The 20,125-nt window shown below is 43.7% G+C and overlaps 1 protein-coding gene and 1 long non-coding RNA gene across 6 annotated transcripts in view; one reads left to right on the top strand and one right to left on the bottom strand.

The window, feature by feature from the left end:
• The first annotated feature begins 300 nt into the window (after positions 1-300).
• LOC123856126 (V-set and transmembrane domain-containing protein 1) lies at positions 301-19,679 on the top strand. The gene is made up of 8 exons (XM_064581915.1): positions 301-1,036; positions 6,996-7,031; positions 7,158-7,442; positions 11,484-11,522; positions 16,527-16,619; positions 16,850-16,877; positions 16,984-17,060; positions 19,573-19,679. The coding sequence occupies exons 1-8, from the start codon at positions 1,003-1,005 to the stop codon at positions 19,605-19,607; spliced, it is 627 nt and encodes a 208-aa protein (XP_064437985.1). The 5' UTR covers positions 301-1,002; the 3' UTR covers positions 19,608-19,679.
• LOC123856155 (uncharacterized) overlaps positions 7,420-20,125 on the bottom strand; it is a 26,204-nt gene continuing 13,498 nt past the window's right edge. For 3 of the 5 annotated variants that reach the window (XR_010408314.1, XR_010408312.1, XR_010408315.1), the window contains one exon: positions 19,615-19,699. This is a non-coding gene — a long non-coding RNA (uncharacterized LOC123856155). Of the gene's footprint in view, positions 7,507-9,931; positions 11,014-19,614; positions 19,700-20,125 lie in introns of those variants that run through there. The other 2 variants (XR_010408310.1, XR_010408311.1) reach the window with 2 other exon arrangements.

Genomic DNA, 20,125 nt, shown 5'->3' with positions numbered 1-20,125 from the left:
CCCAGCACATGAAGAGAACCAACCTGAGAGTGAAGTCTACACAGTGGAAAGCGGCACCTAAACATGGAGAAAGACAGATTCCCAGTACCATTATTTGAGCATTTGGATCTACCCATGCTTGAACACAACCCTAGTGTTTTCAGTTACATGAGGCAATCAATAATCAACAAGAGTTCTTAACAGACTTGGGAAGCAATGAGTAGCTGGGAAGGAAGGATGAGTGTTGTACCTCTAGAGAAGAATTTGCTCCCTTAATTTTTCAGTGTTTCTTCCTTTGTTCCTGGAAAATGGGATTATACTCTTCCCATTTGGGAAAAAAATTGAATAGAGGCTTTCCAGTTTCCCTTGATTACTTTCTCTTCTATAAAAGAAAGCACAGCAAAAATCTGATATTGTGTGACCCATTTGTCAAGATTTACTAAAAGACAAGTTGTTCAGACTTAAAGACAGACATCCACTTCTGTTTTCTTGTTGAACCCCCTGCTCTCAGGAGCAGTGGGTGCCCAGCATTACCAGAGACTCCCACACTTTAGACGTTACCATGTGCTTGCCCAGCCATCTTATTATGCCCATGCCAACTTTCTGGTTTTCATAATGTACTGTAGTTCTATTACCAATGGGAAAGCTGGTTGATGGGTATGTGGGAACTCTGTACTACTTTTTTGCAACTCTAAAACTTTTTCCAAAACAATTATTTATTTTTTTTTTAAAGAAAATGTCTTGGTCAGGACTTCAGATGCGATAGGACAGATCTCAGGGTGGGTGGTGCTGGAGCCACACACACTGTTTATGAGGGCGATGTTGTCATTGATGGTTTCCTGCCTTGGTTGTGAGAAGGAAACTGTACACCAGGCAGTGGAGAACCAAAGCGTCACAGTAAAACCTCTATCCACACAACCTGGAGACAAAGTCGGCAGGAAAGACCCGCGATGGCCCAATTCCCCTTCTTCCTTTGAACTGTAAAACTGAAGGTGGGATCTTGGTCTGAGTGGAAGGGACACTATGCTCAGAGAATTCCTGCCCCTGCTTTGCCTTGGTGAGTCTCCAGGACTGGGACAGATGGGTTTGGGTGGTGAGAAAATTCACGGTGAAGCGGGGGTTGATGTGAAGTGATATCTTCTGTGTACTGGACACAGGCTACCTGTCAGAGTTTCATGGGCTGTGGTTACACGCCTCTGTTTTGGTGCCTGCACACAGGAGATGGGGAAGTGAGGTTCAGAGACGTGGGTTGATACCCTCATTTACTCAGCTGAGCAATGCAGAGCTCCCATGAGGTCTCCAAACCTGATTTGTCCAAACACCAGTCCTCCCAGGAATGTTTGTTGGCATATAGGAGGACAGAATACATAGGGTGTGGAGCTGTGGGTTTGGGTACAGACCAAGATTACAGAGAAGGGCTATGTCTGGGGACAATGGATGAAAAGAAAATTTTCTGACCAGCTGTACCCTCTACTGATTTTAACTGTCTTCAACTTGAACATGATGTAATCAAAGGGACCTCAGCCTGTAAAAAGGAAGACCTGGGATTATGACCTTGGCTTGGTCTCATGGGGGCTCTAGGCTGTGAACCAGCAGCTCCACTGACCAAGCCCCCAGTTCCTCTTTCGTGAGGTGGGGCTGAGGGGTGTGTGTGGAAGATATCAGGACTTGTCATCTGCCCCAATTCCTTCCTCCCTCTTCCGAGATACAGCCCTTCCTTTGGGGTAATGCTCCTCTCACACACACATTTGAGCTTTAGGGGTGGCTGTCAGTCACTATACCCCAAACCTCCAGCTGTAGGGCAGAATAAGTTGGACAGTCAAGAGACTGACCTCATCCTGCTTGTATTCATTTCCCAGGGCTGCCATGACAAAGTGCCACACAGCAAGTGGCTTAAAACAACAGAAATCTATTCTCTCACTTCTGGAGGCCAGAAGTCCAAGATCAAGGTGCCAGCAGAGTTGGTTCCTTCTGAGGGCTCTGAGGCTCCCAGGGAGAATCTGTTCCAGGCTCTCCTCACTTCTGGGGATGGCAGGCAGTCGTTGGGTTCCTTATTTGCAGATGCTTTGCTGCAATCCCTCATGTCTTCACATGGCTCTCTTCCCTCTGTGTCTGTCTCTATATCTCTCCACCTCTTCTTATGGGGACACCAGTCATACTGAATTATGAGACCAGCCTACTCCCAAATAATGCAATTCCAAATAAGTTCACATTCACAGGTACTGGGGGTTAGGACTTGAACATACCTTTCTGGAGGACACAAATAATCATTATTCCATGGATAGGTCTATGATTCAAAGCAAGCTAGTCCAGTTCTGTCAGGAAGGTTCTCAAACTGGCATTGAGACACAGATAAATTTTGGTCCTCTGAGTGTGACCTTCCAAAGATGCCAGACCGTAGTTGCCTACAGCCCTGCTTCCAGGCTCCTGGTCCTGTCCTGACAATATTCAGAGGGAATGACACACGGCAGCTGAGAGAAAAGCCTGCAACAGCACTGAATCCCTGGGTCAGGCTGCTCTGGAAACATGATCTACCATTGCACTTAATGGAGGTTGCTTGTCTAAACTAACACAACTAGTCATTTCCACTTCATCTGATTTCAGGCAGACTTCTGATATTTGAATCTTTATACATCTGAATATTTATACATCTTTAGTACAGAGGGTAAGTGTACCCAACTTACATAAAATTTTAAAAATGTATTGCGATACAATGCATATGAGAGTAACCACTTTAAAGTAGACAATCTTGTGACATTTTAGACATTCACAATGCTGTGTAACCACAACAAAATGTTTTCATCAGCTGTCAAGGAAATGCTGTACCCACAAAGCAGTCACTCGCCATCCCCCTTTCCTGGGGGGTAACCACCCATCCACTTTCTGTCTCTCTAGATGTAGCTATTCTGGATATATCATGTAAATGGAATCATGCCATGTCACCTTTCATGTCTGGCTTCTTTCTCTTGGAATGATGTTTTTAAGGTCCATCCATGATATATCACTGCAACATTTCTTTCTATAATAGAATAGGATAATATTTTATATAACATAATCTGAATAATGTTTTACATAAAATTTTTAAGCTTTCCAGATGATGAGTTCAAAGGATCTGTTAAATTAAAATTTAACAGTAATCTGGAGATCCAATTTTGACACCCAATTCCAATGTGTGAGGGTGGGGCCCTGACACCACCAAGCAATTCTTGAACACCAGTTGGGTGTTCTATAATTTAATTCAGTTCTGACACTACCTGGAGTTAGCATCAGATCCTGTAGGTAAGGGCTCAGTCCCATAAAACTGCCTCCTCCCCATTTTAGATGCCAATGGCAAGTCTGGGTTATCACCTGATCAATTGGCTATATATCAGGAGTTCCCATGACCCCCTCTTTGGGTTCAATTAATTCACTAGAGAGGCTCACAGAACTCACAGGAATATTTAACTTACTGGATTACCAGTGTATTATAAAAGGATATATCTGCACAGCCAGATGGAAGAAATATGGAGGACCAGGTATGGGGAAAGAGCACAGAGCTTCCACGTCCTCTCCAGGCACACCACTCTCCCTGCACCTCCATCTGGTTCATCAACCTGCAAGCTCTCTGAACCTATCCTTTTGAGCTTTTATAGAGTCTTCATTACATAAACACAACTGATTAAATCATGGCCATTGGCTATTGATTCCATCTCCAACCCCTCTCTCCTTCCCAGAGGTCAAGGAGGTGGAATTGAATGTTCCAACCTTGTCATCATATGGTTGGTTCCCCTGGCAACCAGCCCTCATCCTTATGTGTGGTCCAAAAGTCACTTCATTAACATAATGAAAGACACTTGTATAGAAAATTCCAAGGGTGGGTGTCTGGGTGATTCAGTTAGAAGAGCATGGGTCTCTTGATCTCAGGGTCATGAGTTCGAGCCCCACGTTGGGTATACAGATTACTAAAATAGATAAATAAATAAATAGACTTAAAAAAACATGGTTAAGAAAATTCCAAGGATTTAGCAGCTGTGTGCCAGGAACCAGGACAAAGACCAAATGTGCATTTATCATAAATCACAGTATCACATTAGTTTTTAGGGAGCTGTGGTTTCTAATGTTCCCACTCCTTCCTACACCCAGTGGAAGGTGTAGCATCTAATGAGGCTGGTTGTTGTTCAGAGCAGGTAGCTGTAGGGTAGATGACAGCTGTCTGCCAAGGACCTGCTAAAGAATATAAGCATGTCAGTGGTCAGTGTCTGTAAAGAGTCAGCCAAAAGACAGATACTTAATAATTGGTGGGTTTTTATTGTACTTCTTTACTGAGAAATATGCTTTTTTCAAGTTATCCTGCATTCCCCTCAATGATGATTTCCTCTGTGCGGCCGGTCTTCCTTGTCTACATCCACTGTGGTCCCTTGTTAGGAAAGAGGGGCACGTTCTAAGGAATCAAATGCACAGCATGGAGACTGTAGCTGATGATTCTGTGTTCTCATCACAGATACACACGCACATACACACCAAGGGTGACTGTATGAGCTGATGGATGTGTTAACAGGCTTGATTGTGGCAATCATTCTATATATGTATATATCATCATGTTGTGTAACTTAAGTATATACAGTTTTATTTGTCAAAGAAAGAGAACCTCTCCCTCACTTTTACACCCTATTCTCCAGTAGGGTTTCACAAGGCAAAATGAACTAACGGCACCTGTGTGCTTACTTAAAAAAAAGGGGGGGGGGCGGGAATCACTGAGCAGAATATTGGCTGATACCAGAGCTGAGACAACATGAGTCTAAAAACAGGTTTGTGGGGGAGAGGGGACTTAAAAGAGACCATGAGACCTAGGACCCCCTGACCACCCAGATGATGATTTCTACCTACAAATCCCAGCCACTGTCACGGCAAGTTTGGCCTCAGTGCACCATGAGACCCCTACCTCCTTTCTTCTTGGTGAAACTTGGGGGGTCCGTGTTGTGAGTTGACCCCTGAGTTTAAACAAGGGCCAGATGTTCTGAGACATTCTCGCATCTAGAGAAATTCTAGCTTCACCTCTTGACAGACCCCAAGACTGGTTTCCCATATTTCCATCCAAGGGATGACCTTCCTATCCCAGAATGAAATACATAGAATGGAACACAGGAGAGGTAGGGTCTGACGTCTGTAAAAATCAAAGCCACATGTGGAAAGAGCATTTAGGACCATGAATGTCTTGAACTCCTTGTGAAAAGAAGAACCTGGTCAGAGAGAGCAACTTCTGTCTGTTTGAATCAGGGAGGAAACCCTCTGCTCACACTCCACAGTAAAATAACCTTTGTGTTATTTAAGTGGCAAGGGTGAAAAGTGCAGTCATAAAAAGTAGGAGAGGAAAATATAGGTAAAGGTGCAATGATGTCTAGATGGTGAAAGAAAGCCCGATCATGAAAGCAACATGATAAATCAGAAAAGTTTGCTGGAATTTTGTACATAATCGTAACTCCTGAATAAGAGACAATGGGACTTAAGTAAAAGGTAAAAAATCAATCCAAGGAAGTGCCTTTAAGAAATAGAATGGGGGGCGCCTGGGTGGCTCAGTCATTAAGCGTCTGCCTTCGGCTCAGGTCATGATCCCAGGGTCCTGGGATCGAGCCCCGCATCGGGCTCCCTGCTCTGCGGGAAGCCTGCTTCTCCCTCTCCCACTCCCCCGGCTTGTGTTCTTTCTCTCGCTGTGTCTCTCTCTGTCAGATAAATAAATAAAATCTTTTAAAAAAAATAGAATGGATCTTCCATCAAAATCCTTGAGAACACAGGTAGCAACCTCTTCCACTTCAGCCGCAGCAACTTCTTCCTAGAAACATTGCCAAAGGCAAGGGAAGCAAAGGCAAAAATGAACTATTGGGACTTCATCAAGATAAAAAGTTTTGCACAGCAAAGGAAACAGTCAACAAACCCAAAAGACAACTGACAGAATGGGAGAAGATATTTGCAAATGACATATCAGATAAAGGGCTAGTATCCAAAATCTATAAAGAACTTATCAAACTCAACACCCAAAGAACAAATAATCCAATCAAGAAATGGGCAGAAGACATGAACAGACATTTCTACAAAGAAGACATCCAAATGACCAAAGACACATAAAAAGTGCTCAACATCACTCAGCATCAGGGAAATACAAATCAAAACCACAATGAGATACCACCTCACACCAGTCAGAACGGCTAAAATTAACAAGTCAGGAAACGACAGATGCTGGCGAGGATTCGGAGAAAGGGAAACCCTCCTACACTGTTGGTGGCAATGCAAACTGGTGCAGCCACTCTGGAAAACAGTATAGAGGTTCCTCAAAAAGTTGAACATAGAGCTTCCGTATGACCCAGCAATTGCACTACTGGGTATTTACCCCAAAGATACAAATGTAGTGATCCAAAGGGGCACCTGCGCCCCAATGTTTATAGCAGCAGTGTCCACAACAGCCAAACTATGGAAAGAGCCTAGATGTCCATCAACAGATGAATGGATAAAGAAGATGTGGTACATATATACAATGGAATATTATGCAGCCATCAAAAAATGAAATCTTGCCATTTGCAATGACGTGGATGGAACTAGAGGGTATTATGCTAAGTGAAATAAGTCAATCAGAGAAAGACAATTATCATATGACCTCACTGATATGAGGAATTTGAGAAACAAGACAGAGGATCATAGGGGAAGGGAGGGAAAAATGAAACAAGACAAAACCAGAGAGAATGACAAACAATAAGAGACTCTTAAACTCAGGAAACAAACTGAGGGTTGCTAGAGTGGAGGGGGGTGGGAGGGATGGGGTGGTTGGGTGATGGACATTGGGGAGGGTATGTACTATGGTGAGCACTGTGAATTGTGTAAGACTGATGAATCACAGACCTGTACCCCTGAAACAAATAATACATTATATGTTAATAAAAAAAATAAATAGAATGGATCTTTAACAAATTAATCATGCATTCTCTGCCTGATATGTAGTCAAAGATGACTATATAATCCATGTCTCATGAGGGTTTCTCTTCCAGGGCTTGGCCTGGGCTTTGAAGACGAGAAAAAGAATGGTGAGTTTTCTTGCATAAAATCTATCTGTTCCTGCAACCCAAATTTTCTCTTTAATCCTCTGAATTCTGGGAGGGCACTGGTGGCCATCATGATGAAGAGTCAGACTAACTCTGAATTCTTTCCAGAGACGCTTCCCAAACCCTCCCTCAGTGCCTTGTCCAGCTTAGTGGTTGGACACAGAGATAACGTGACTCTGAGGTGCCAGTCTCACTTCCAGAATGTGACATTCATGCTGGGGAAGCTGGAGGACTCTGGGTACAGGCAGGAGCAGAGATCCACAGGACACAAGGCTGAATTCCTCCTCACTCACCTGGAACCGAAGGATGCTGGGATGTACTTTTGTGCCTACAAGACAATGGTCTCCCAGGAGTGGTCAGAGGAGAGTGAATACCTGCAGCTGAAGGTCAAAGGTGAGAAAGGCAGCTTCAGGTTTGCTCTTGAGGCACATATTCCTTTTCCTGTGATGGAACCTGGCTGGGGAAGGAAAAGTCCAGGAAACAGACAGATGTGACCACTTGAGTGTAAAGTATGGGGGAAATGGGAAGTGAGTGTGGGGACAGGCTCTCATCAGAGATTCTGAGTGTGTATCAATGAGGTGGATGTGGGAGAGTGTTTTCGAATATAGGTATTAGGGGCTCCTGGGTGGCTCAGTTGGTTAAGCGTCTGCCTTCAGCTCAGGTTGTGGTCCCAGGGTCCTGGCATCAAGCCCCGCATTGGGCTACCTGCTCAGTGGGGAGCCCGCTTCTCCCTCTTCTTCTGCTTCTCCCCCTGCTTGTACTCTCTGTGTGTGTGTCAAATAGATAAATAAAAATTAAAATATATATATATAGGTATTAATAGAAAATTTCAAGTAGAGTATGGCTAAAGATGAAGAGATGATTGTCATTGAGAAAAAGATATTTTGGGGGCACCTGGGTGCCTCAGTTGGATAAGTGTCTGCCTTTGGCTCAGGTCATGATCCCAGGGAGCCTGCTTCTCCCTCTCCCTCTGCCCCACCCTGCCCCCTGCTGATGCTCTCTCTCAAGCTCTCTCTGTCTCTGTCTCTCTCTCTCAAATAAATAAATAAAATATTTTAAAAGAGAGAGAGAGAAAGATAGTTTGTTAGAGTTCCCAAGAAGAGGGGTATGCCATGCCATGCAGGATCACATAGAGAAGCACCAGGGTCACTCAGGAAACAGAGGGAGGAATAAGACTGGGCAAGAGCCTTTACCATGGTTTCTGTGGGAAGGAACAGGCTTAAGGATTGGCTCTGGGGTATAGAGGCTGTCCTTGATTGTCTGGTATCTGGCCCTGGAATGATTAGGGCAGGGGAATAGTGACTCAGAGTGTGAGAGCCATAGAAGAGGTGGTTGGGAGTGTGAACTGGATTGGTTGGTTTGCACTTGAGAGGCACACTTGGGGAAATGGATACCCTTGGGGGGGAATCTCTCCAGGGTCAGCAAGGTCCCAAGATATCAAAGGGTCAAATTCAGAAAATAAAATATGTGGTTAATAGACAGATGTGTAAGAATGTCCCCAGGTGCATTGGAAAAGGGAAATCCCTGGTCCTTTCCTTCACCCCTATTGCTCTGTCCTCTTCAGGATCAGTCCTAAAACCTTCCCTCTTACTCAACATAGACCCCGAGATGACTCCAGGTCACAGTATGAGACTCTGATGTCTGATTGCATACAACAGACCCAATTGTATTGTTGTTGTTCTGCTGAAAACAGGAATGCCAGAGCCACTACAAGTCGAGAAAATAAGAAAAATCCAAACTATCAGGACAGCATAAGACATCCGTCATTTTTTTTTAGTTAATAACATTTAATATTTTTTATTATGTTATGTTAATCACCATACATCATTAGTTTTTGATGTAGTGTTCCATGATTCATTATTTGCGTATAACACCCAGTGCTCCATTCAGTACGTGCCCTCTTTAATACCCATCACCAGGCTAACCCATCCACCCACCCCTCATCCCTCATTTTTGACCCCCCACTTCAACAACAGAAGTTTGGCATCCAGGGCACCTGGGTGGCTCAGTCGTTAAGTGTCTGCCTTCGGCTCAAGTCATGATCTCAGGGTCCTGGGATCGAGCCCCACATCTGGCTCCCTGCCCAGCAGGAAGCCTGCTTCTCCCTCTCCCATTCCCCCTGCTTGTGTTCCCTCTCTCGCTGTGTCTCTCTCTGTCAAATAAATAAATAAAATCTTTAAAAAAAAGAAGAAAAAGAAGCTTGGCATCCGTCCACAAACAAAAGTGCGTTTGTGGGAGTTGTGGGATCTGGCACCATACAGCAAGGGACCCGAGAGGAGTCTCACCCACCTGAGTAATAGGCAGACAGACCTCAGTGCCAGCTGTGGAACCTGCAGGAGACTGTAAATTAGTTCCAGGCCCTGTTGGCCATGGCCTAGAAGCACCTGGAGACTTGGGCAATCACGCACGGATAAGAGAATCTTTGTAGAAGTATATAAACCAAGACTGAATCATGAAGAAATAGAAAATCTGAACAGATCCATAACAGATAAGGAGATTGCCTCAATAATCAAAAACCTCCCAATGAAGGAAAGCCCATGAACAGATGGCTTCACTGGTGATTTCTACCATGCATTTAAAGAAGAAATTATGCCAATCCTTCTCAAACTCTTACCAAAAATGGAAGACGTGGGAGTGCCTGGCTGGCTCAGTCAGTAGATCATGTGACTCTTGATCTCAGGGTGATGAGTTCAAGCCCCATGTTGGGTGTGGAGCCTACTTAAAAAAAAAAAAAACTGAAGAAGAGGGAACATTCCTACACTCATTTCATGAGGCCAGCATTATCCTGATACCAAAGCCAGATAGTGACACTAGAAGAAACCTACAGATCAATATCCCTGATGAACACAGATGCAAAAATTCTCAACAAAACGTTAGCAACCAAATTCAACAGCCCATTACAAAGATCATATGCTATGGTTAAGTGGGATTTATCCTTGGGGTACAAGGATGTTTCAACATATACAATCAATGTCATAGACCACATTAATGAATAAAGGACAAAAATCATATGATCATCTCAATAGATGCAGAAAAAGCACTTGACAAAATACAACGTCCTTTCAAGATCAAAAACCCTCCACAAATCAGGTATAGAAGGAATGCATCTCAACATAACAGTACATACACAACAAGTCCACAGCTAGCATTGTACTCAAAGGCGAAAGGTCAAAACCTTTCCTCTGAGATCAGAAACAAGACAAGGATGTCCACTCTTACCACTCCTATTCAACATAGTACTGGAGGTCCTAGCCAGAGCAATCAAGCAAGACAAGGAAATAGAAGGCATCTGAACTGGAAAGGAAGAAGTAAAACTGTCTTTATTTGCAGATGATATAATCTTATATATGGAAAATCCTCAAGACTCAACCAAAACCTGCTAGATCCTGAACAGCCAAAGCAATACTGAGAAAGAAGAATAAAGCTGGGGATATCATACACCCTTTTTTCAAACTATACTACAAAGCTATAGTAATCCAAATGGTGTGGCACTGGCATGAAAATAGACCAATGGAACAGAATCAAGAGCCCAGAATTAAACCCTCACATATACAATCAACTAGCATTTGGCAGGAGAGCCAAAAATACTCAACGGGGAGAGAACAGTGTCTTCACTAAATGATGTTGGAAAACTGGATAAACATGCAGAAGAATGAAATTGGACCTTCATCTTACACCACTCACACAAATTAACTCAAAATGTATTAAAGACTTAAACATAGGACCCCAAGGCATAAGACCCCAAGAAGAAAACGGGAAAAGCTCCTTTGCACGATCTTCGCAATGATTTTTTTTTTGATATTACACATAAAGCACAAGAAACAAATGCAAAAATAAATAAGTGGGTTTGCATCAAGCAAAAAGCTTTTCTGCACAGCAAAAGAAATAGCAAGATGAGAAGACAACTTACCAAAGGGAGAAAATATTTGCAAAATGGTAGTGCTCTTTCCTGGAATAGGGAAGACTGGCAAGGAATAGAATTGGAAGGGGAGAAATCAGTGGGATAATTTATAAATGTTTTTGTTATTAAAAATAATATCAAACTCCAGGAGTATTAAAAAGAGCCACCAGGGGATGCCTAGGTGGTCAGTTGTTGAGCATCTGACTTTTGATTTGGGCTCAGGTCATGATCTCAGGGTTGTGAGATCGAGCCCCGTGTCAGGCTCTGTGCTCATCATGGAGTCTGCTTGAGATTCCCTCTGCCTCTCCCCACCCCTCAAATAAATAAATAAATAAAATCTTAAAAAAAAAAAAAAAGAGCCATCTAATGTTCTGGCCCTGGTTTGGGGACCCAGTGAGCATCCCAAGAGTGGAAAAGACATTGTCTGCTTCCCAAAGAGGGCTTAGAGTCCATAAGCAGAATATGAGGACCTAGGTCCCCAAGGTTTCCACTCAGTCATTGTGACTTTTTTCCTCCTGCATCCTGTTTTCTAGATGACCACAATGGACGTGGAGCTACTGGAGTAAAAAATGGTAAGATAATTTGAGAGATGTTTTTCAAAATTATATCCACCTCATGAGGCAGGTGTTCCCCTTTGAATAAAAGGCACAGAAGAAGAATCGTGATGCCTGCTTTCTCACTGTGATTGGGAGAATGCCTGCCTTTCTGGGAAGATGACCCCCAAGCTCCTCATTGGTTAAGGAAAAGCTGATGAGTAAAACAGCTAGAGGTGGGTCGCTTGTCATTTTACATAATGAAAAACCATGGCGGAGTTTTGTGAAGAATGGGGATGAGCTTGTGTGTCTGGTTTAGGCAACGGGATGGGGACCCATAGAGCCCAGGTGCTTTGGGAATGTGTGTGATCAAGGATTTGCTAAAACTTTAAAGTTCTCAAAAACAGGTGAATATTAAGTTATTTTTCTATGATGTTGTTTTTCCATGAGGAATTGACTAAGAGTCTATCCTTGGAGATGCCTGTAAGATAGAGCTTTTGGCATCTTTGGATGAAAATAGCAGCTCATCCAGATTTTAATGGCCAAATATATAATGTAAGTTGGCATCTAGTTGCTTACTCATCCTTAATTTCTGCAACTCATAACCTCCCTGTAATCTACTCCAAAGAGCCAAAATTGTTCAAGGCTGTCATTAGAGTCTATGCTGGAATAACCAGGTTTTTTTTTTAAAAAGTATCTCCCAAAATGTCCTCGCAAAATAAGTAATAGCCTTTGAAAATGTTTTTATTCAGTATTAGCCGACTTGGGAAATGATTTCTTTTTTTTTTTTTAAAGATTTTTATTTGTATTTATTTGAGACAGAGAGAATGAGAGACAGAGAGCATGAGAGGGAGGAGGGTCAGAGGGAGAAGCAGACTCCCTGCCGAGCAGGGAGCCCGATGCGGGACTCGATCCCGGGACTCCAGGATCATGACCTGAGCCGAAGGCAGTCGCTTAACCAACTGAGCCACCCAGGCGCCCGGGAAATGATTTCTACTCCAGCTTTATGAACATAATTCATAACAGGAATGTTTTCTGGGAGAGATCTGAAATCTGATAGGGTCAAGGATCATGGACGTATCAGAAATAAGGCGGGAAGCCTAGTGATGGGCAAGAGGGGAAAGAGAAAGCGAAGTGTTCATGTTTTTAGCTCTCTCATTACTTATTTTCTTTCTTTTTTATTGATCCATAATTCACATTCCATAAATCCACCCTTTTAAAGTACATAATTCAGTGGCATTTGGTATATTCACAAGATTGTGCAACCATCGGGCGCCTGGGTGGCTCAGTTGGTTAAGCAACTGCCTTCGGCTCAGGTCATGATCCTGGAGTCCCGGGATCGAGTCCTGCATCGTGCTCCCTGCTCGGCAGGGAGTCTCCTTCTCCCTCTGACCCTCCCCCCTCTCATGTGCTCTCTCTCATTCTCTCTCTCTCAAATAAATAAATCTTTAAAAAAAAAAAAAGATTGTGCAACCATCACCACTCTATAATTCCAGAACATTCTCAGACCCCAAATGAAATGTCCTACCCTGTAAGCCGTCTCTCCCCATTCCAATCCCCATGATGGACATTGGGTTTTTCATACCTTTTGGGTATCGCAATTAATGCTGTCCTGAGCATTGGTGGGCAAGTACCTGTTTGAGTCCCTGCTTCCAATGTTCTTGGATATCCACCTAGGAGTAGAATTGCTGGGACATATGGTAACTCTATGTTTAACTTTTTGAGAAACTGCCAAATTGTTTTCCAATGTGGCCGCACCAATTTACATTCCCACCAGTAATACATGTGGGTTCCAATATCTCCACGTCCTTGCCAACACTTATTTTCCTTTTATTTTATTATAGACATCCTAGTGGGTGTGTGGATCATTTCTTGAGAGGTACTTTCTGAGTTCAAATTTATACCGCAGCAATTCTAAATGGAATAAAGTCTCTAAGCGCAGATATGGTGCCCCCAGCCTGTCTATTTGGATGCACATGTGCACACGAGGCCAGGCTTCCTCTCTGCTGCCTGTGACCTCTTTTACACCCCGTGGCAAGCTGTATCCCACTGCTCAGTGTGATTCCTTCACACTGACACCAGAGACTCCTCGTAATTTATTCTGGCAGTTTGTAAAGAGTGATGTGAAATTTGGCCAGGAAATGTGGACATCTCAGGGTGAACTCAGATCAGCGGGTTGTGGCACCATAGGAAGGGGAAAGTCTTATGACAGTTTACTTCTCATTTCTAGTGAGTTGTTGTGTGAGAGAAGCCGTAGGCTAGATGAAGTGTAAGGCAGGGCTGATGTTCCTCTTCTTCCATTCGGGCCCCACTAGTCCGGGAACACCTGTTCCCACCCTGTTTTCTTATGTCCTTGGAGATGCACTGATAGTTTGCTGCTTTTGAGGGTCTCTTGGATTCAGTGCCACCAACAGACTCAAATAAGTATTAATGTCAAAGTGACATTGTAGGAAGTGCAGGGGGAGGAGGGCTGAGAAGAAAAGGACTGAGCAAGAGTAGGATATTCACGTCCCTCCGTGGTGTCTTTTTTTTTTTAAGATTTTTTTATTATTATTATTTATTTGAGAGAGAGAATGAGATAGAGAGAGCATGAGAGGGGGAAGGGCCAGAGGGAGAAGCAGACTCCCTGCTGAGCAGGGAGCCCGATGCGGGACTCGATCCCGGGACTCCAGGATCATGACCTGAGCCGAAGGCAGTCGCTTAACCAACTGAGCCACCCAGGCGCCCCCTTCCGTGGTGTCTTTTGCTCAGTGCTGGGCCAGGGCACTCATGCTCCCGCAAATGGCAGTCACAGTAAAGAGGTATCCCTGGGATACATAGATCCCGAGGCATTTGGGGTCCTTTCTGGCAGTCCCCCAACAAAGAGATGCAAATGTTCGCATCGGAAAGTGAAAGAAACCATGATCCAGGGTGCATAAAAATGGCAAAGGGATCTGGGGGAGCAGGGGTGGAGGAGACCTGGCATCATCTGTTACAGAGGGAGACAGGTGTGGGTGGGATATCGGGGGAGAAAATAATCATTATCGCTGCAATCTCATTATCCTACACAATGAGTCAAATTCTAGACTTTGAAGCATTTTGCAGCCAGCGCTTTCCATCATTACCCAAGCTCTTCAAGTTCGGTGTTCTCATCCCGCCCCTCGCCTCCTTACCCCACCTTCTTGAGGTATAACTGACAGAAGCGTACAATGAGATGGTTTGATACATGTGTCCACTTGTGGAAGGGTCAAGTTAGTGAACGCATCCTCCCCTCACATATCTACCTTTGGTTTTTGTGTGAGGATGCTGAAGATCTACTCTTAGCAAATTTCAGTTATACACTTGTCAACCATTGTCACCATGCTATTCGTTGGATCTCCAGAACTTACTCATCCGTTCACTGGAAGCTGGTAGCGTTCTGCCAGCCTCTCCCCACCTCCCCAGCCCTCGACCCCTGGCAGCCACCACTCTACTCTCTGCTTCTATGAGTTCAGTTAAAAATAATTTTTTTTTGTTTTGTTTTAGATTCCATGCATCAGTGGAATCTAATCATGTAGTATTTGTCTTTGTCTGGCTCATCTCATTTAGCATAATGCTCTCCAGGTCCATCTGCATGTCCCAGATGGCAGGATTTTCTACCTTTTTATGACTGAATAATATCCCAGTATATGTACCATTTAAACAACTCTTGGACTGGGAGAGAGTTTGGATTTTCGTTCATCTGAGATGGGACTTATTGTTCCTTCTGCAGCATCACAGCTATTTGGGTAAATGTGCATCTCCCCAAGCCGTGAGGTCACTTCTCTGGTGTTTCCACACCCAGAGGCCAGCACGGAGTGGCCCCGACCTGTGGCCGACTGGCCTAAAAGGTTACACATACCAGGATGCGAAGCCCATCCCGACCGTGTGACTTTGAGCAATTCCCTTAACTTCTGGATACTTTGTTCCCGTTGGGATGAAATGGGAACAGTAAAGCTATCTTGTATGCTTTTTTTTTTAATTTAATGTTATTTTATTTAAATTCAATTAATTAACATTTAATGTATTATTGGTTTCAGAGGTAGAGGTCAGTGATTCATCAGTCTTATATAACACCCAGTGTTCATCCCATCACATGCCCTCCTAAATGTCGATCACCCAGTTACCCCATCCCTCCCCCTCCTCCCCTCCAGCAACCATCAGTTTGTTTCCTATGATTAAGAGTCTCTTATGGTTTGTCTCCCTCTCTGACTTCATCTTGTTTTATTTTTCCTTCCCTTCCCCTATGATCCTCCGTTTGGTTTCTTAAGTTCCACATATGAGTGAAATCATATGATAATTGTCCTTCTCTGACTGACTTATTTTGCTTAGCATGATACCCTCTAGTTCCATCCACATCTTTTCAAATGGCAAGATTTCATTTTTTGATGGGTGAGTAATATTCCATTGTGTATATGGACCACATCTTCTTTATCCATTCATCTGTTGAAGGGCATCTGGGCTCTTTCCACAGTTTGGCTATTGTGGACATTGCTGCTATGAACATTGGGGTGTAAGTGGCCCTTCTTTTCACTACATCTGTGTCTTTGGGGTAAATACCCAGGAGTGCAATTGCTGGGTCATGAGGTAGCTCTATTTTTAACATCTCGAGGAACCTCCATACTGTTTTCCAGAGTGGCTGCACCAGCTTGCATCCCCACCATCTCATGTGCTTCTTGTCAAGGTGAGAAGAACATGTGTGAAGCGCCTAGCAGAGAGAGGCTCACAACAAATAATCAGAATTATTGATATGGCTGAAACATTTACTGGAGATTTCCCTTGTACGAGGCCCTCTCTGGGAGTGCCCACCCAGTTAACCCCCTGCCATCCAGTCCAGCAGCTACTGCTCTTATCCTCACTTTGAATGGGAAAATAGAAAGTCAGGGAGATTAAGGAAATTCCCATAGTAATCGGAAGTTCCAGCTCAGAAGTGGTAGCTGCCAGATTGGAAGCCAGATTGTCTGGCTCCTCACACCTGTTGGGCTAAACTTGATCAGGGTATCTCAGGAGCCAAACTGATTCTCCGACCTGCTCCTCTCCCACCAGCCAATGGATTAATCTTTGCTGTCACCTTCAGCTGCCTCTCCATTTTGATCCTCTTCGTGTCTGTCTTCTTCATCAACAGATGTACCCAGCATGGTGAGTTCAGGAAGCACTGGTTTGTTTGTTTGCTTGCTTGCTTGTTTAATAAGTAGGCTCCAAGCCCAGCATGGAGCCCAGTTCAGGGCTTGAACTCACGACCCTGAGATCAAAGACCTGGGTTGAGATCAAGAGTTGGACGTTTAAGCGACTGAGCCGCTCAGGCACCCCAGGGAAGCACCAGTTTTATACACTATATAAATTCCTCCTTGTATTTTTTTGTTTTGTAGGTTCGTCACAGGAAGAATCCACCAAGAGGTAGATATACTTCACATATCGCCTGCCCCTCTCTTCTTCAGATACCCTGTTTGTATGTCTGTGATTCCCATGCCTCTTCTCTCTAACGCCCCATCTTCTCCCTCAGTCTTCAGATCCCATACTTTAATGTGTTTTTGTCTCTCAGAACCAGCCATTCCGAATTTCCCAAGCAGGAGGCTACAGGTGAGTGGTAAGGGAAAAAACCATAAGAGAATCGTGGGATGGAAAGAATAAGTCTCACTCCTGCAATCTGGGAGCTGATTTTTTCCCCTTTCACTCACATGCAGATTTATCCAACCTGGAAAGGATATCTGTCTCAGTGAGTTCTCCCCACGAGGTCACTTACCACCATAGGCTGACCCTGTCTGCCTCTTGGTTTAGCCCATACTCTAGTTACTTGGATGCCCCAGCTCACACGATTGACAAGAGGCCAATTAACACTGTGTTTAAAAACATGTGCTTTGACCAAACTAAAAAAAAAAAAAAAACAGAGAGTAGAATGGTGGTTACCAGGGGTGGGAGAACTGGGGAGATGTTGGCCAAAGGGTACAGACTTACAACTAGCAGATAAGTCAGTCGTGGAGATGTAAGGCACAGCATCATGATTATAGTTCACAACACTGTATTATAAACCCCAGAGTTGCTAAGAGACTAGATCTTAATTGTTCTCACTGCAAAAAAGAAATGATAATTATGTGGCAGGATGGAGGTATTAGCTAACCTACGGTGGTGATCATGTTGCAACATATGAATGTATCAGATCAGCACGTGGTACCCCTTAACCTCATACAGTGTTATATGTCAATTATATCTCAGTAATTCAACAAGGAAACACGTGCTTCGTATTCCATAGTAGCTGGGTTCCAACTCCCCATGGCTACTATTTATTGCCAGTATGGTCTGAGACAACTCACGAAACCCCTGTGATTTGGACCCTTCATTCCCTCCCTTATCTATGGGGGATCAAAATCCCCCATGACAGGTCTGTGTAATCCAGTGATGCACTAAACATAAAGGGTTCACTGGAATTTCTGGCAAATTTTAAATGTCAGATGGATGGCATGAAACCATCAATTAACAAATGTTAATCAATGTACATCAATCAGTTTTTTCTATTTAAAATACTGCTTGTGATTTAACATTAATTACCATTACCTCTAAGAGCAATTATCAGGTGATATTTATACATTTTCCCATAGGACACAGAGGTTTATTGGTTCATTCTTTTTTTTTTTAAGATTTTATTTATTTATTTGAGAGAGAGAATGAGAGAGAGAGCACGAGAGGGAGGAGGGTCAGAGGGAGGAGAAGCAGACTCCCCGCCGAGCAGGGAACCCGATGCAGGACTCGATCCCGGGACTCCAGGATCATGACCTGAGCTGAAGGCAGTCGCTTAACCAACTGAGCCACCCAGGCGCCCTTATTGGTTCATTCTTTATGCCAAGGCAAGTAAAAAGAGGCATTAACAAAAGGTGCAAATTGTTCACTGTTGTATTTAAAAAATATCTATGCACATGGTATTCATTTAGATACATATATTTTTTAAAGGTATGGAAAAACACAGTTCACAGGTTCACAAATGAACCATCAATGAACAAATCTAGTCTATTTTAAATGTTGGATAAATGACATTGATTAACAAGTTGTTGATAATAATAATATTATAATAACATAATATTATGATGTGGTACCTCCATACAATGAAATTCTATTCAGCAATTTAAAAAAAGGAAGAAACTAGTGATAGATCCATGTGGTAAATGGATGCACTGCAAAAACACTTGCTAAGTTATGAAAAAAGCCAGATACAGGGGACTGGCCATTGTTCCATTTATGTAAAACGTCCAGAAAAAGCAAATCAATAGTCGCCTATGGCTGGAGCTGGGAGAGGCGATGTAACCGCACCCAGGCACAAGGGAACTTTTTGGGTGACGAATGTTCTAAAACTTAAGTGTGGCGAGGGCTACATCATTCTACAAGTGCACTAAATGTCATCAAATTGCACACCTATATTAGGGGAATTTCATGGTGTATAAATCATATCTCAATAAGGTTTTAAAATAGCATAATAGGGCGCCTGGGTGGCTCAGTTGGTTAAGCGACTGCCTTCGGCTCAGGTCATGATCCTGGAGTCCGGGGATCGAGTCCCGCATCGGGCTCCCTGCTCGGCGGGAAGCCTGCTTCTCCCTCTGACCCTCCTCCTTCTCATGCTCTCTCTCTCTCAGTCTCTCTCTCTCAAATAAATAAATAAAATCTTTAAAAAAAATTTAAAAAAATAAATAAATAAAATAGCGTAATATTACATAACCAGTAGGTATTCTTACGGGATGGTAGTTCTTATTTTCAACACCATACGCTTGCAATGACTGTTCTTAGTACCGGTTGTAGTTATTAGTATCGTATTATTAAAACTAGAGTCCAAAACCCTCATCCTCCCCGAGACACAGCCGTTCCTGGAATGGCGCTGTCCAGTAGGACTTCCCGCAATAATGGATGTGTCCTATGGCTGTGCTGTCCAGTACAATAGCCCCTGGATACACGTGGCTTTTGCACATGCCAAATGCATCTGGTGCCACTGAGGACCCAAGTTTTAAATTAAATGTAATTTTAATTCACTTAAATGTAAATAGCTATATGTGGCTTGCAGGTACCATACTGGACAGCTAAGCTCTCAATGCCCATCTCTTTCCCCCAGAGACTGAAAGACCCCCGGGGAGTGAGCCATGCTGATCCATACCTGAGGCAGCTTCTGTCCCCCGCCAAGGAGCCCCCAGGATCTTTTGAATGTGCAGTGCGGCAGGCGAAGGAGGACAGCCAGAGCCCTGGAGGAAGGAGAATGTGGGTTAAGATGGTGGGATGACTGGACACATGGAAACCAGGTCATTCCACGTCCTTGGCTCATAATCCATAGTAATAAAGTTAAGTTTCTGCCTTTTTGCTTCCACACCTCTCAAGAATTACTGGTTGGGTTTTCCCAAAATCTGGAGTGTGACTTTAGTATGGATTGACTTAAAACATGTCCTACATCTATGGGCTGATGATACTGTAATACGCACTTAGGGGATTCTGAACGGCACCCCATAAGTAGAAAGATTTTTCCCCGGAAAAGCCCACTGGTTGCTGTTGGATGAGGCATCCCATAGACAGAGGGATTTTGAAAAGGAGCACAAGAGGGGCACTTCGGGGACGCAGTTGGTTGAGCGTCTGACTCTTGGTTTTAGCTCAGCTCATGATCTCAGGGTCGTGGG

This window comes from Mirounga angustirostris, unplaced genomic scaffold (genome assembly GCF_029215605.1).
Source record: "Mirounga angustirostris isolate CCGP_5_RB_7025 unplaced genomic scaffold, mMirAng1.0.hap1 SCAF_16, whole genome shotgun sequence".
In the NCBI taxonomy this organism is placed as follows: domain Eukaryota; kingdom Metazoa; phylum Chordata; class Mammalia; order Carnivora; family Phocidae; genus Mirounga; species Mirounga angustirostris.
Note: the sequence above shows the minus strand (reverse complement) of the source record. Positions and strands in the feature narration are given on the sequence as shown.

Coding starts and splice junctions, on each gene's coding strand:
- LOC123856126 (XM_064581915.1), top strand. CDS start 1,003: ATGCTCAGAGAATTCCTGCCCCTGCTTTGCCTTG. Junction 1,037..6,995: donor CCTGCCCCTGCTTTGCCTTG/GTGAGTCTCCAG, acceptor TTTCTCTTCCAG/GGCTTGGCCTGGGCTTTGAA. Junction 7,032..7,157: donor TGAAGACGAGAAAAAGAATG/GTGAGTTTTCTT, acceptor AATTCTTTCCAG/AGACGCTTCCCAAACCCTCC.